Consider the following 14,299-nt stretch of genomic DNA (forward strand, 5'->3'; position numbering starts at 1 on the left):
GATTCAAGGTTCACCCTAAAGCCCGTGCACAAAAATAGTCTATGATTTCACAGCAGAATCAAATGATTGCCACATTGTCTAGGATGTAATTTTTCAAACAAGACATCAAACCATCATACTCCCCTTCAGTGGAAATAAAAGAGGGTAATTACATTATTTTGAAGAGCAGGAGTTTTAACTCTGGAATTCGGGTCAATATTGACCTTCCATTAATCTTTTCAATAGAAATTATCTTATAATTATCACACGATTGTTTTTGAGTTTGTTGTGTCCAAAATGGCTGCTGCCATGTTGCAGTACAAGTACTACACTTCAAAAGCACTTACAGCTTGTAATGATATTTAAGATTACCCGAGGTCATGAAAGACACTATTTACATGCGAGTAATCTTTCTTTAAAAATCATTAATTGCTTGAGGAAACACATCAGTATGAATTCATACTAATATGCAGAATGGATGCTGAGTAATATGCAAAATAATCAAATTCAGATAATTTAGATGCAACTGGGAATTTTGCTCAACTATTCAGAGGCAACAGTTAAAACCAGGGAGGATTATCCACACTGAGACTTTGAAGTAGAAACTTCATAAAAACAGTAATAAATGCAACTATTATAAATTATGGTATTTCTTATTTAAAATCTGACATGATTTCAAATCATATTCTATAAGAACAAATCATGTTCTTACTACTAAAATATTTGATGATTCCTTTTCAAAATCACTCACAATGATTCAATTAGTTCTTCAATTAATTATGATATGTAAGTGTATATTGAATGAAATGCCTTTGTAAAATTGTAAGGCAGTTTCAGTGCAACTTCTTGATGCAAAATCATTTCCAAGCAATGACCACTGGTTAAAAGATATCCACATGGCATTAACAAAAGATTTCATTAATTTTATATGTCATGTTTTTGTTAATAGGATAACTGTCAAATATGTCAATCAAACAATAGGTCTGCAGTACAGCAAAGTATGTGTCAGTATAGCTGTTCTAATCTGAACTCAAGTCATACCTTTCACAGATGTATTTGGAGGGGGACCCTCCATCCTTAAATTCCAGGGAGGGTCACCTAGGTTCGCAAAGTCCCTCATTTTCAGATAACTAATGGTAAGACGAATTATTGATGCCTTATCTAACTGGCTTGTGATGGCTGCTGGGAGTGGCAGTAGTTTTGCCAATTCATAGAACTCAAAGTTTTCTTTTCCTCGGCGAGATCGGGCTGCATCTCGAGATTTCTCCTTCCGCAGGGCTTGTAAACTGAGAGAGAAAGATAAACCAAATTCAATGCAATATAAAAAGAGCAAAATTTAAAAATTACCAGCATTAAAATTGTTTATTATTTAAACCAGAAATACAGTTTGATTATTTTAGTACACCATAACACATTATCAAATCACTTTTATTGAGAATTATTCTCCAAATACACAGATTTTCTAGAGGAAACACATTATTTCAAAAGGGGAAAATGTATCATTGATCTACAAAATATAATGCAAATTTAATAGGGCACGTAGATTTGAAGCTACAATTTCAGATGTTGCATTTTATAATCTTAGCAAAGGGACAACCTTGACTGGAACTTGTTCCTTTACCAGAAATAGATAGAAAACTTGAATAAGCTTCTCATCGATATTTTCAGTTATTTCCTAAAATATTTCAAAATCCTATTCATTCTGTGGAAAAGGCATGATAAAGGATCAATTTTAGATTGTATTTAAACATTTAAAAAGGTAAATTCTTTGCAGCATGGAATAGACAGGTGTGAAACAAATACAAAAAAGATTTTCCTAATGGTTGTAGTATAATAATGCACTTATTTATAAAGGACGTATTTGTGATTCATCCAACATAATACCGAATCTTTCTGCTCAGCTATAAAATATTCACAATTACATGAAATAATAGTAATTGATTTAATCATTTATATGTTAATTGAAATATTAGAAACTAAAGGACAATTAGCCCTCAAAGTCATTCTTATTTCACTTTGAATAAATGCATAAACTCAGAATATTGATTGAAAGAGGAACCTTAATACATCCTATATTGCTACTCTTCCTGAAAACTAAAGGAAAGTCTTACCTGTATTTTTATATTTATCTATGTTTATGCTCCATGGTTTATCTTATTTTTATCTTTCATATCTGATAAAAGAGATAAATTATGCTGAACTTCACAATGTGTTGTGAAAGTAATTAAATAAAATTGTAATTCATTTAAACAAAATTTAAATAGTTTTTTTTTACTGACATAGAAGCATGACAACTGAAGACTATAAGGTACAAGTGGGGATCTCAAAACTGCACAGTATATTATTCTTTTTAGAACCTTTGATATTTTATTTTCCCATGTAAGAAACATTTGAAATAAAATTCTTCTGAATGCAATATACAATTTTCAATGAGAAATATTAAGTCAAATGTCTCATATTATTAATTTATTGTACTCAATTTATAGTTGTGACCTAAAAAATTATCGTAGAGCTGGTCACTCACAATATAAGAGATTGTATTACAGTCTTCAAGTTATATGTCTTTCAGTTATAACAAGCTTTATTTGTCAATTATATTAATGTTCAAAGTATAACTAAAAATGAAAAGTAAGGAAGGACAATACTATACTTTTCAAAGAAAAAAAATTAGCACTGAATTCAAGATTACAAAATCATTTTAAGTCTCTTAATGTTCATACATCATTCAAATGAGCCTTGAAATCTATTGTGACTACTTAATATTCTAAATTTCTTCCTTAAATATTCTCAGAAATAACTTATGGATTAAAAAAATAATGAAACTGAGTTCAATAAATTTAAATTCCTTGGAACTGCAATTAAGTTGTGAGTAATGTCATTTATCTTTGGATATTTATCAAAATGGGATAATAAATACACAAAGTTGACAAAATAACCCAAACAACTACAAGATACATTAGTGAAGAAATACATCCTTGGTAGCTTGTGTTAGGGAGCACCTGTATTCTTATCTGCAATTTGATCCTAATGATTCAATATTTCAAAAGTGAAATAGAACCCATATGCATTACTGTATGTATTTTACTTAGTATACATTTACCAACTGTAAATATTATTATTAATACAATTCATTCATGCAATGTTCCATAATTAAAAAGTTTCTATTTAGAATATTTTGTAATTTTTATTACTATCATTTTCTGTTTTAGATTATTTGAGTAATGCATCAGAGAAAAAACATCAATAATAGCAAACAATAAATGTTCTCAAGTAAAACGATTGCTAGGAAGCAAAGTGTGACACAAACCAAAATGTAATTTGTTCCAGAAACTCAACTTGAATTGGATTGAAAAATTAGAGTTATGAAATGATTTTTGACCTTCATTTTATCCGTGGAGTGAAACATTTTACCACAATAACCAGTTGGACTAACAGTTATTTTGATGCTAATCTCAAAGAAACCATTTGAGCGACTGTAAACTAACCTGCACGAAATATTCTTTGACACTGTCAAGGAGAAAAAAAACTTTGACATTCCAGGTTTCTATTTACTTGTTCAAGCAATGGTTGTATATTGAACTTCAGAGAATGAAAAAAATTATCAATTAAAGTGGTTGAAATGGCTGCAAATTATCATTTAAGAATGGAGTAATTGCTTTCATCAAAGGAAGAATAGCTCGCCAGAACACATATGTCACTTTAGATTAGTGTTCTCTCTCTTGAAGCCATGGACGGCACAGCTGATATAAGACTAAATGCCAAGACCAATCAATTGCTTTTGTAGCTCTGCCCTGAGCAGCAGTAAAATAGTCCATTTTCTGGGATCTATGCTTCATTATTGTAAATGGTATCTCCTTGGTAACATAATTCCATTCTTCACAAATTCTGTTTTAAGTGCATTGTTGCAACAGTGCATTTGAAAACAATATTGCTACCAGCTTAACACAAATATTAAATGTAATCAGCTGACAGGCGAGTTTAGATCTAGTTCAGAATTCGTACTCTCACTAATTACTTCTCCATATGTTCTAGTCCTTCTAGTTCATTGAATCTTTGAAAGTTGCCTCTTTAACCCATTCTCATTAAATAGCAAAGCACTCCAACTTTCCTTTCAGAGGCAGAAGCAGCGTAAACAGAATTTAGTATGCATAATTCTCAAAAATGCACTCGGGAAAACTCTTTATCTCAAAGTACGGCACATCTGACAAGAGTGCTGAGAGTAAAGTACTTAGTTGTAGTGAAGAAGCCTTGGTAGGTGAAGGGATACACATAAGAGAATACTTTGATGACTGACTATTATTCAGTTAGATTCAAGTTAATTATAAAACAAAAGCAAAGTAGACCAAGGGTTAAAATTCACTATACAGGTAAGCAAAAGAGGACTAGAAATAGTAACATAGGGGTAAATAAACATCAGAGCAATGGGAAATCTTCACAGTCAAACAGCCCAGAAAATCGCATTTTAGTTCACTATATAATATGCATACTGACCATTAAAATCATTAGGAACATTATACTAATCCTACTTTGAGTTGTAGAGCTATACAGCAGCATAGTGGTTTGCACAATGCCTTTAGTGCCAGCAATCAGGGTTTACTTCCTGCTTTTGCCTGCAAGGAGCTTATATGTTCTCCCCATGACCACATGAGTTTCCTCAGGGTGCTTCCATTTCCTCCCATGTACCAAAGACATATGGTTTAGTAAGTTGTGCACATTCTATGTTGGCTACAGAAGCATGGTGACACTCGTGGGCTGCTCCCAACACATCCTCGGACCTCGTTGATCATTGACGCTGATGACACATTTCACTGTACGCTTCATTGTTTCAATGCACATAAGACAAATAAAGCTCATTTTTAATCTTGATCTCTTTAATCAATCAGCTTGGAAACTATGCCCTTTGATACAACAGATCTTTGACAGCCAAGTTGCCGAACTGAACTCGTCCTATTTTCCTTCTTTCAGCCCATTTCCCTCTGTACCTTTCCTATTCATATATCTATTCAAGTGTATGTTAAATGTTCAATTATACCAGCCTCTACCACTTCCACTGGTATCTCATTCCATGTACAGACTACTCACTGTGTGAAAAAATGGTCCTTCAGCAGCATTTTAAATCTTTCCCCTCTCACTATAAATATACGCCCTATAGTTTTCGGACTCTGTTACCACATGGAAGATTCTATGACTATTCACATTATTAATGTCTTTCATGATTTTATAAACCTCAGTTATGTCATTACTCAGCTTCCTGCAGTCCAAAGAGGAATAAGACCATAGGATATTGGAACAGAATTAGGCTATTTGGCCCATCGGGTCTGCTCCACCATTTCATCATAGCTGATCCAATCTTCCTCTCATACCTTCTCCCCGTATCCCATCATGCCCTGACCAATCAAGAATCAATCAAGCTCTGCCTGAAATATACATAAAGACTTGGCTTGCACAGCTGCAGCAAAGAATTCCACAGATTCACCACTCTCTGGCTAAAGAATTCCTTGTCATCTCCATTTTAAAAGAACACCAATCTATTCTGAGACAGTGTCCACTGGTTCTCAAGACCATAAGACATAGGAGCAGAATTAAGCCATTCAGCCCATCGAGTCTGCTCCGCCATTCCATCTTGGCTGATTTTGGATCCCACTCAACTCCATACACCAGCCTTCTCACCATATCCTTTGATGCCCAGACCAATCAGGAAACTATCAACTTCTCCCTTAAATATACTCATGGTCTTGGCCTGCACCGCAGTCTGTGGCAGAGCATTTCACAGATTCACTACTCTCTAGCTAAAAAAATTCCTCCTTACCTCTGTTCTAAAAGGTCTCCCCTCAATTTTAAGGCTGTGCCCTCTAGTTCTGGATACCCCCACCACAGGAAACATCCTCTCCACATCCACTGTATCTAGTCCTTTCAACATTCAGTAGGTTTCAATGAGATCCCCACGCTTTCTTCAAAATTCCACTGAGTACAGACCCAAAGCTGCCAAACTCTCCTCATATGTTAACCCCTTCATTCCCAGAATCATCCTCGTGAACCTCCTCTGGACTCTCTCCAATGACAATACATCCTTTCTGAGATATGGGGCCCAAAACTGTTGACAACTCCCCAAGTGCAACCTGACTAGTGTCTTATAAAGGCTCAGCATTATTCTCTTGCTTTTATATTCTATTCCCCATGAAATAAATGCCAACATTGCATTTGCCTTCTTTACCACAGACACAACCTGTAAATTAACCTTCTGGGATGTTTGAAGCTTCTCCCCATTTAGATAATAGTCTGCACATTGTTCCTTCTACCAAAATGCATTATCATACAATTTCCAACACTTAATTCCATCTGCCACTTTTTTGCCCATTCTTCCAATTTGTCTAAGTCCTGCTGCAACTGCATTGCTTCCTCAACACTACCTACCCCTCCACCTATCTTTGTATCATCTACAAACTTTGCCACAAAGCCATCAATTCCATTATCTAAATCAATGGCAAACAATGTGAAAAGTAGCAGTCCCAATACTGACCCTTGAGGAACACCACTAGACAGTGGCAGCTAATCGGAAAAGGCCCCTTCATGTCCATTCAATCCTGGAATCATTTTCATGAACCTTCTTTGAACCCTCTCCAATTTCAGCGCATCCTTCCTTCAATATGGGGCCCAAAACTGCTCACAATATTCCATGTGAGGCTTCACCAGTGCTTTATAAAGTCTCAATGTTGCATCCTTACATTTATATTCTAGTCCTCCTGAAATGAATGCTAACATTGCATTTGCCTTCCACCACACAGATCCAACCTACAAATCAACCTTTAGGGAAATCCTGCACAAGGACTCCCAAGTCCCTTTGCACCTCAGTTTTTTTTTATTTTCTTTCTATTTAGAAAAGTCTACCCTTCATTTCTTCTACCAAAGTGCATGACCATAACTTCTCGACACTGTATTCCATCTGCCATTTCTTTGTCCATTCTCCTAATCCATCAAAGTCCTTCTGTGGTCTCTCTACTTCCTAAAAACTACATGTCCCTCTCCCTATCTTCATAGCATCTGCAAACTTTGCAACAAAACTATCAATTCCATTATCCAAATCATTGACATATAACACAAAAAGAATCAGTCCCAACATAGACCCCTGTGCCAACCAGAAAAGGCTCCCTTTATTCCCACTCTATTCCTCCTGCCAATCAGCTACTGTTTATCCATGCTAGAATCTTTCCTGTAATATCATGGGCTTGTAGCTTGCTAAGCAGCCTCTTCATAATGCAATAGCCTATCTAGCTTCTCCTTATATCTCAAACCTTCACCAGAGATTCACCAGAAATTAATGTGGCTATAAAACTGATATGTTCTCAATAAGGAAAAAGATAGGATTCACAAATATAGAACATCCTATTGTTGAGGAGCATATGGGACAGAGTAAGGGTAAAATGGAAACATATATCAAGAACTTAGCACTATATAAGTTTTAGAAGAATGTGGCAAGTGCAGTGGTTAAATTTAAAAAGAAAACAGGGGGCAAATAAGTCCATGAAAGAAAATAATTACAGGAAGTGTAGGTATGTTCTGTAGATAAAGAAACAGAAGGAGAACACTGGAAAGAGTAAATCATTTAAAGATCAAAGTGGCAACCTGAGTGCTAGGGCATTTGTTATGCATGTGATTCTAATTAATATTTTGTGATACTCTTTACCAAACTCAGTAATAATGGAGATATTGAAGAATTAGAACATGAAATATTGAATAAGAAAGCAGTATGAGAGAGGAAATGGAAAGGGATTTCATATCTTTCAAAGTAGGAAAATTGCCAGAACTGGATAACAGTATCTGATACTGTGAAAAGAGGTAATGGAGGAAATAGCAGAAGCTGACAATCATTTTCAAATCCTCTGTGGCTGCAAGCATGTTGAAAAAGGACAGCAAGATTGCTAATATAGTACAGATAATTCAAAATGATTTGGGAATTGACTGATTAAACATGAGTCAGCCTAACCTTCAAGGTGGAAAAACTACTGGAAAAACAGGAAGAAAACATTTAAACTATGGGGAGATACAAATGGACTAAAATAAAAACAGAAAATGCTGGAAATACTCAGCAGATCAAGCCATATACCTGGTAAGGGAAACCAAATTAACATTTCAGTTGGTTAGAACTGAGAAGGAGACAAAAAAAAAGTTTGTAAAGCTGCAGGGAGAGTGGTGGTGTGAGGAAATGTCTCTGTTAGGGTAAAATCAGGGTGACTTTGGAGATAAGCTGTAAAGGCGGCTTTCTGATCAATAAGAGAACAGGAAAATTTAAAGAGTAGGAAAAATAAACAAAATTGTAGGAGTTGCAAGATGCAGAGCAGAAGGCATACCCAGTCAGTCAGAGGGGAAAGAAATCACAAAAAGGGGAAAAGAAATAACAAACAAATACTGTATCAGACAGCAGAAAGTCAGGCAGTTTAGATATTTCACAAGGCAAGTAAGATGCTTGCCTGTTTTGGTTGAATTTAAAAGCTGGAAGGTCATGATGGAATTATTTAAAAGCCTAATTCAACACAATAACTGGAGTTCCACACAGAGATTATGTGAGGCTTTGCTAGAGTGAACACATTGGAACTACGGTAGATCCTTTAGATGACAGATCAATAACAAGAGGCCACATAGTTAAGGCATTTTACCAGAAGACTGAGGTCTAATTGAGAAATATTTTCATCCTCTTCCATACTATAGAAGATAAGAAAGTCTGAAAATACAACCACCAAACTCAAGGACAAATTCTATCCTTCTAGTATAAGACTATTAAACAGACCTCTTGTATGATAGAATGGACTCTTTACCTCACAGTCTATCTCGTCATGGCCTTGCACTTATTGTTGCATGCACTACACTTTTTCTGTAATTCTAAAACTACATCCTTCATTTTGTTAGCGTTTCTCTCCTGTACTAACTAAACGTACTGATGGGTTGAAATTATTAGTACGGATGACACGCTAAACAAAGATTTTCACTGTACCAAAATATGTAACAAAATAATAATTACTATAATAATAATAATAATAATAATAACAACAACAACAAATAACAACTATTGTTATCAAAATAAAACAAGCCATTTTCCAGGGTGACTCTTTAAGCCCACAATGGTTTTGTCTAGCTTTAGATCTCTAATTTACTGATTCGGATGAAAATAGGGTATGAAAGCAGAGACAACCAAACAAAATACACATTGACACACACACACCTTCTATACATGCATGATTTGAAATCTTATGCTCATTCATCAGTAAAGCTAAAACAATTTATTCAAATAGTAAAACAATTTTCTAAAGATATAAACACAAAATTTGGATTAGATAAATGAAGAACATTAAACATAAAGAAAGGTGTAATAGAGCTAGTAAAATATATAGCAAAGCAGCAGGATACAATACAACTGATGGTTGAATTTGAAACATAAGTATCTGGGATATTAACAAGCAAACAAAATAGTTCATAGAGTGATAAAGGGAAACTTTGACAGAATTAAGAAAATCTGTCAAACAGAGCACAACAGAAAAATATAACAAAGGCAATAAACACTTGCGCTATACCTATATTAACATATTCTTTTGGCATTATACCTTAGTCTGAAACTAATGCAGAAAATTTACAAAGAAAAATAAGAAATGAAATGACAAATTTTAGAAAGTACTATGTACACTCAAACCCAATTAGATTAACACTACCTAGGACAGAAGGAGAAAGAGGAATAGCAGACATAACAATTCACACAACAGTCAGATAAAACTTCTAACTTCTATTTCATCAACGAAAATAGGACTCAGCACACCATGCGAGCATATGTAATTCTGATAAGAACTAAACTTAAATGAAACCACAACCCAGAAAAATGATGAAATTATCACTACAGAAGAATAAGTTAACCAAGCATGACCCTCCATGGAAGATCTGAACAGACTAAATGTTGGCAAAGATGTTTCTTATGGTGGGGGAGTCTAAGACCAGAGGGCACAGCCTTAGAATAGAGTGGCATCCTTTTAGAATGGAAATAAATAGGAATTTCTTAGCCAAAGAGTGGTGTATTTGCAGAAATCGCTGCCACAGGAAGCTGTGGAGGCCAAGTCATTGGGTATATTTAAGGCAGAGGTTGATAGATTCTTGATTAGTCAGGGCATGAAGGGATACGGGGAGAAGGGGCTGAGAGGGAAAATGGATCTTTCATGATGAAATGGCAGAGCAGGCTCAAAGGGGAAAATGGCTCCTATATCTTATAGGAAGCATCCAACCCTGGCTCAGAATTGGAGACCTCTTGTCAGAAACAGAGAAGTTCCTTGTGGCTATACAGAACCAGATAGATAACACACTAAAACAATTATCAATATGCATAAGAAAAGATCAACAAATTCAAGATAACAAATGTAGAAAATGCCAAGGGAAACCAGAACCAATTCAACACATTACAGGATCCTGTAGCAGTTTAACTCAATCTGATTATTTACACAGGCACAATCAAGTGGCAAATATCATTTACCAAAATCTTGCCTTCAAATACAAGCTCATAAAAGACACCATACCATAAATACAGGCCTGATCCAGTTTTAGAGTCAGAGTCCCACAAATTATATTACAACCAATCTATTATAACAGATAGGACAATCCATAATAACTGCCCGTATATAACATTACAGGATAAACAAGCAAGAACTATTCCCTTAAGAGATATATCCATTCCAAACACACATAACATACAGAAATCAGTAAGTGAAAAACATCATAAATATGCCGAATTAAAAGAAATTGAAAGAATATGGTGCATGAGTATGGTTTACATAGTCACTATAGTAATATCTACAACAGGTACCATTCCAAAGTTACTACTCAATAGCATTAAACAATTAGGCATACCCAGCAGTATTTTTGTAAATCGCCAAAAAGCCACAATACCAAACACCACTAGAATAGCCTGAAAATTCCTAGCAATTGAGAAATGAGTGTGCTTAGCTATGCCCGTAGCTCAGGTTTTACCAAACTGAGCTGAGAAAAAATAAAAATATAATAGTAAACTAAATGGGTGATGTTTGTATGGAATTATTACTCATTGCCTAAAACATTGGAAGAAACAAAAACATTATATTTCAAAGATAGTATATGCTCCCCTTTCAGCCACTGTCTTCAGGAAGTTTGGATGTGGGATTAGAGTGAATTCTTTATGACATGATGATCAAATTTAGGATAATAAAAGGGTGGTGCATGAATGAGGTATTGCAGACAATAATTTCATTTGTTATCCTGGCATGATCTCTTGGATTTCTAAAAAAAAAGGCACCTTTTTATCTCCCTCATTCTCATGTGAGGTCAAATTTTTTGAAGGTAACATTGACTGGATGCAAGCATCATTTCAGTATTATCAGCTAAATTTTGCAAACATCACCTCTTCTTCCCTATTTTAATGTCTGTGCTGTTTGTCCTCTGGTCATTCTCCCAATTATACTTCAGGAGAATACCACCAAATAGACATTTGGTAGAAATAGCAAAATCACCTTTAGATGGGGCATTAAATCCAGAATAGATAGATGTTCAGTTATCATTAAATCAGCATTAATCTGCCTTCTCAGCCTTCAGCTAATGATTTTCCCAGCAGGACTTCTGCCACAATTTTGCCATATCAGCTAACAACAGAAAGCAAATAAGGACTAGACCTACCCATCAAATCTCTGACAAACTATGTTGGTCCAGAATATGTAATCTCTGTCCAACTCCATCTGAAAGAAGGCAGACTAGGATTCTACTGCATGATTTTTCCACTGAGCTGCAATTCTCAGGTCTACTGTGAAGTTTCAGTCACTCCACCTGACGTTCTACCCCTCGACTACCTCTAAACAGCAACCATAGTGTTGCACAAGTTCTTCCTCATTTTCAAAAGCAACGTGTTCAGGAATCCCCTTCCTCACAAAGCACCACCTTCAGCTTTGTGATTTAAAAAAATGCCAAGTAATTTCATCCCTATGGATTGAAACAATCAATTTTAAAGACAACTTGCTCTGCCAAGTAAGTTAGTAAACAAGAGATAAAGAGAAAGATTAGTACATTGATACACACACTTGTCATAAATGTGTCATTTGCGTCAACAACCAACACAGTCTGAGGATGTGCTGAAGGCAGCCGCAAGTGTCGCCATGAATCTAGTGCAAACGTAGCGTTCCCACAGTTTACTAATCTATATTGTCTTTGGAATATGGCAGGAAACCAGGGCACCTGGAAGAGACCATACAAACTGCCTACAGACACAGTGTGAACTGAACCTCAAATGCTGATGCTGTAAAGCATTATGCTAACTGCTATGCTATCGCACTGCCTGTACACCTGTACATAACAGATGATGGAATCAAATTCCTTCAGCATCCAGTAAGCACTTGAAGATAACTAATTTGCAAGGTTATGGGAAAATGTTGGAATGTGGAGTTAAACTGAATAAGACCATTAAAAGTCACAGGCACTGTGACCTATGTACAGTTCTTGCTCCCCAGTTATTTGTTGATAAGGAACAAAACAGCACTTAGCAGCCAATAAAAAATAACTCATTTTAATAAATACAAATATCTTGTGAGTACTGGGTTGACAAAGGCAGTCATTTATGACTGATATTTTGATTGGAAAGACAAAATAAACACTATAATTATAGGAATAGAAAAGTATATTAGTGCAAGATTAGACTCTGAGTCTGATGCAGCACAATCCGAAACTCAGCAGTATGTCTGAGTTATACTTCAGACTTCCTCAGAGAATGTAAACACACTTCAATAAGCTTGAATAAGTGCAGAGAGGCCCATTCATTCACAAGCTATTTTCTACATCGGCAAGAATGGCCACTCTTTCACTATTAAAGACACTGAAAAATGTTAACACAAGAACAGTTTTGAAACTGGCTCAAGCTGAATGATAAAGACTGGTAATTTACTGAGACTGATTTCATTAATTTTGTCCTAGGGCATACTAATCAGTTAGAGTCATAGAGTCATAGAATGCTACAGCACAGAAATAGGCCCGTTGGTCTCGTTAGTCTGTGTCAATCAATTAATCTGCCTAGTCACATTGTTTTGCACCCAGATAATACCCCTCCCATCCATGTATGTGTCCAAATTCCTCTTAATTTTTGGAATCTAAACTGCATCCATCACTTCCGCTGGTAGCTCGTTCCACACTTTCACCACACTGTGAAGAAATTCCCCTTGATGTTCCCCTTAAACATTACACCTTTCACACTTAACCCAAGACCTCTAGTTATAATCTCACCCAACCTCATTGGAAAGAAGTTGCTTGCATGTACCTTATATGATTGTGTATACCTTTACCAAATCTCCCCTCATTCTTCAGACACTCTAAGGAATAAAGTCCTAACCTATTCAACCTTTCCCAATAACTCAGGTGCTCAAGCCCTAGGAACATCCCGTAAATTTTCTCTACACTTTTTCAATATTATTTACATCTTTCCTATAGGAAGATGACCAAAACTGCATATAATACTCCAAATCAGGCCTCACCAACATCTTATACAACTTCAGCATAACATCCCAGCTCCTGTACTAAAAATTTATGAAGGTCAGAGTGCCGTAAGTTTTTTTTTATAACTTGTAGCACCACATTTAAGGAATCATGGATCTGTAGTCTCAAATCCCTCTATGCTACCACACTCCTACCGCTCACCATGTAAATCCTACCCTGGTTTGTCCTCCCAAAGTGTAATGTCACACACTTGCCTGCATTAAATTCCATCTGCCATTTTTTAGCTCATTTTTCCACCTGGAAAAATATTATCAGGGAGAAGTATAAATCCGATGTAAAGCAGGGATCAGTGTGCAAGAAGTCATAAGTAACAAAGCAACTCAGATGGAGTTATTTATTTATTAGAGTCCCACACTGGTAGCCCTTTGTGCTCCTGCTTATCTCCCTCCAACAGCCGTCTCAAATCTTCACACTCCCCTTCCCCTACCTGCCTTTTCACATACTTTTTCTCTCTTTGTCTGCCTCTATCTATCATTCACTGAACTCCACCGCTGTCCTTCTCCATCACTCTCACACCCCTCTTCAATCTACCAATCTCCTTGCATATATTTCTTACCATTTTTCTTCTCCACTTTATGCTGTCTATTTTGCCTCTCCACTCTTATTTATTTATTGAGATACAGTGCAGAATAGGCCCTTCTGACAGTTTGAACCACATCACACAGCTATGCACGATTTAACCCTAGCCTAATCATAGGACAATTTACAATGACCAACCAACCTATCAACCGGTGCGCCTTTGGACTATGGAAAGAAACCACAGCACCTACAGGAAGCCCAT

General features: G+C 35.8%; 1 protein-coding gene across 4 annotated transcripts in view; it reads right to left on the minus strand.

Moving 5' to 3' along the window:
• npas3 (neuronal PAS domain protein 3) overlaps positions 1 to 14,299 on the minus strand; it is a 1,106,218-nt gene that overhangs the window by 798,571 nt on the left and 293,348 nt on the right. For all 4 annotated transcript variants that reach the window (XM_073040034.1, XM_073040033.1, XM_073040035.1 and 1 more), the window contains one exon: positions 1,021 to 1,265. In XM_073040034.1, coding sequence (XP_072896135.1) covers positions 1,021 to 1,265 — 245 coding nt within the window. The remainder of the gene's footprint in view (positions 1 to 1,020; positions 1,266 to 14,299) is intronic.

This window comes from Hemitrygon akajei, chromosome 3 (genome assembly GCF_048418815.1).
Source record: "Hemitrygon akajei chromosome 3, sHemAka1.3, whole genome shotgun sequence".
Lineage (NCBI taxonomy): Eukaryota > Metazoa > Chordata > Chondrichthyes > Myliobatiformes > Dasyatidae > Hemitrygon > Hemitrygon akajei.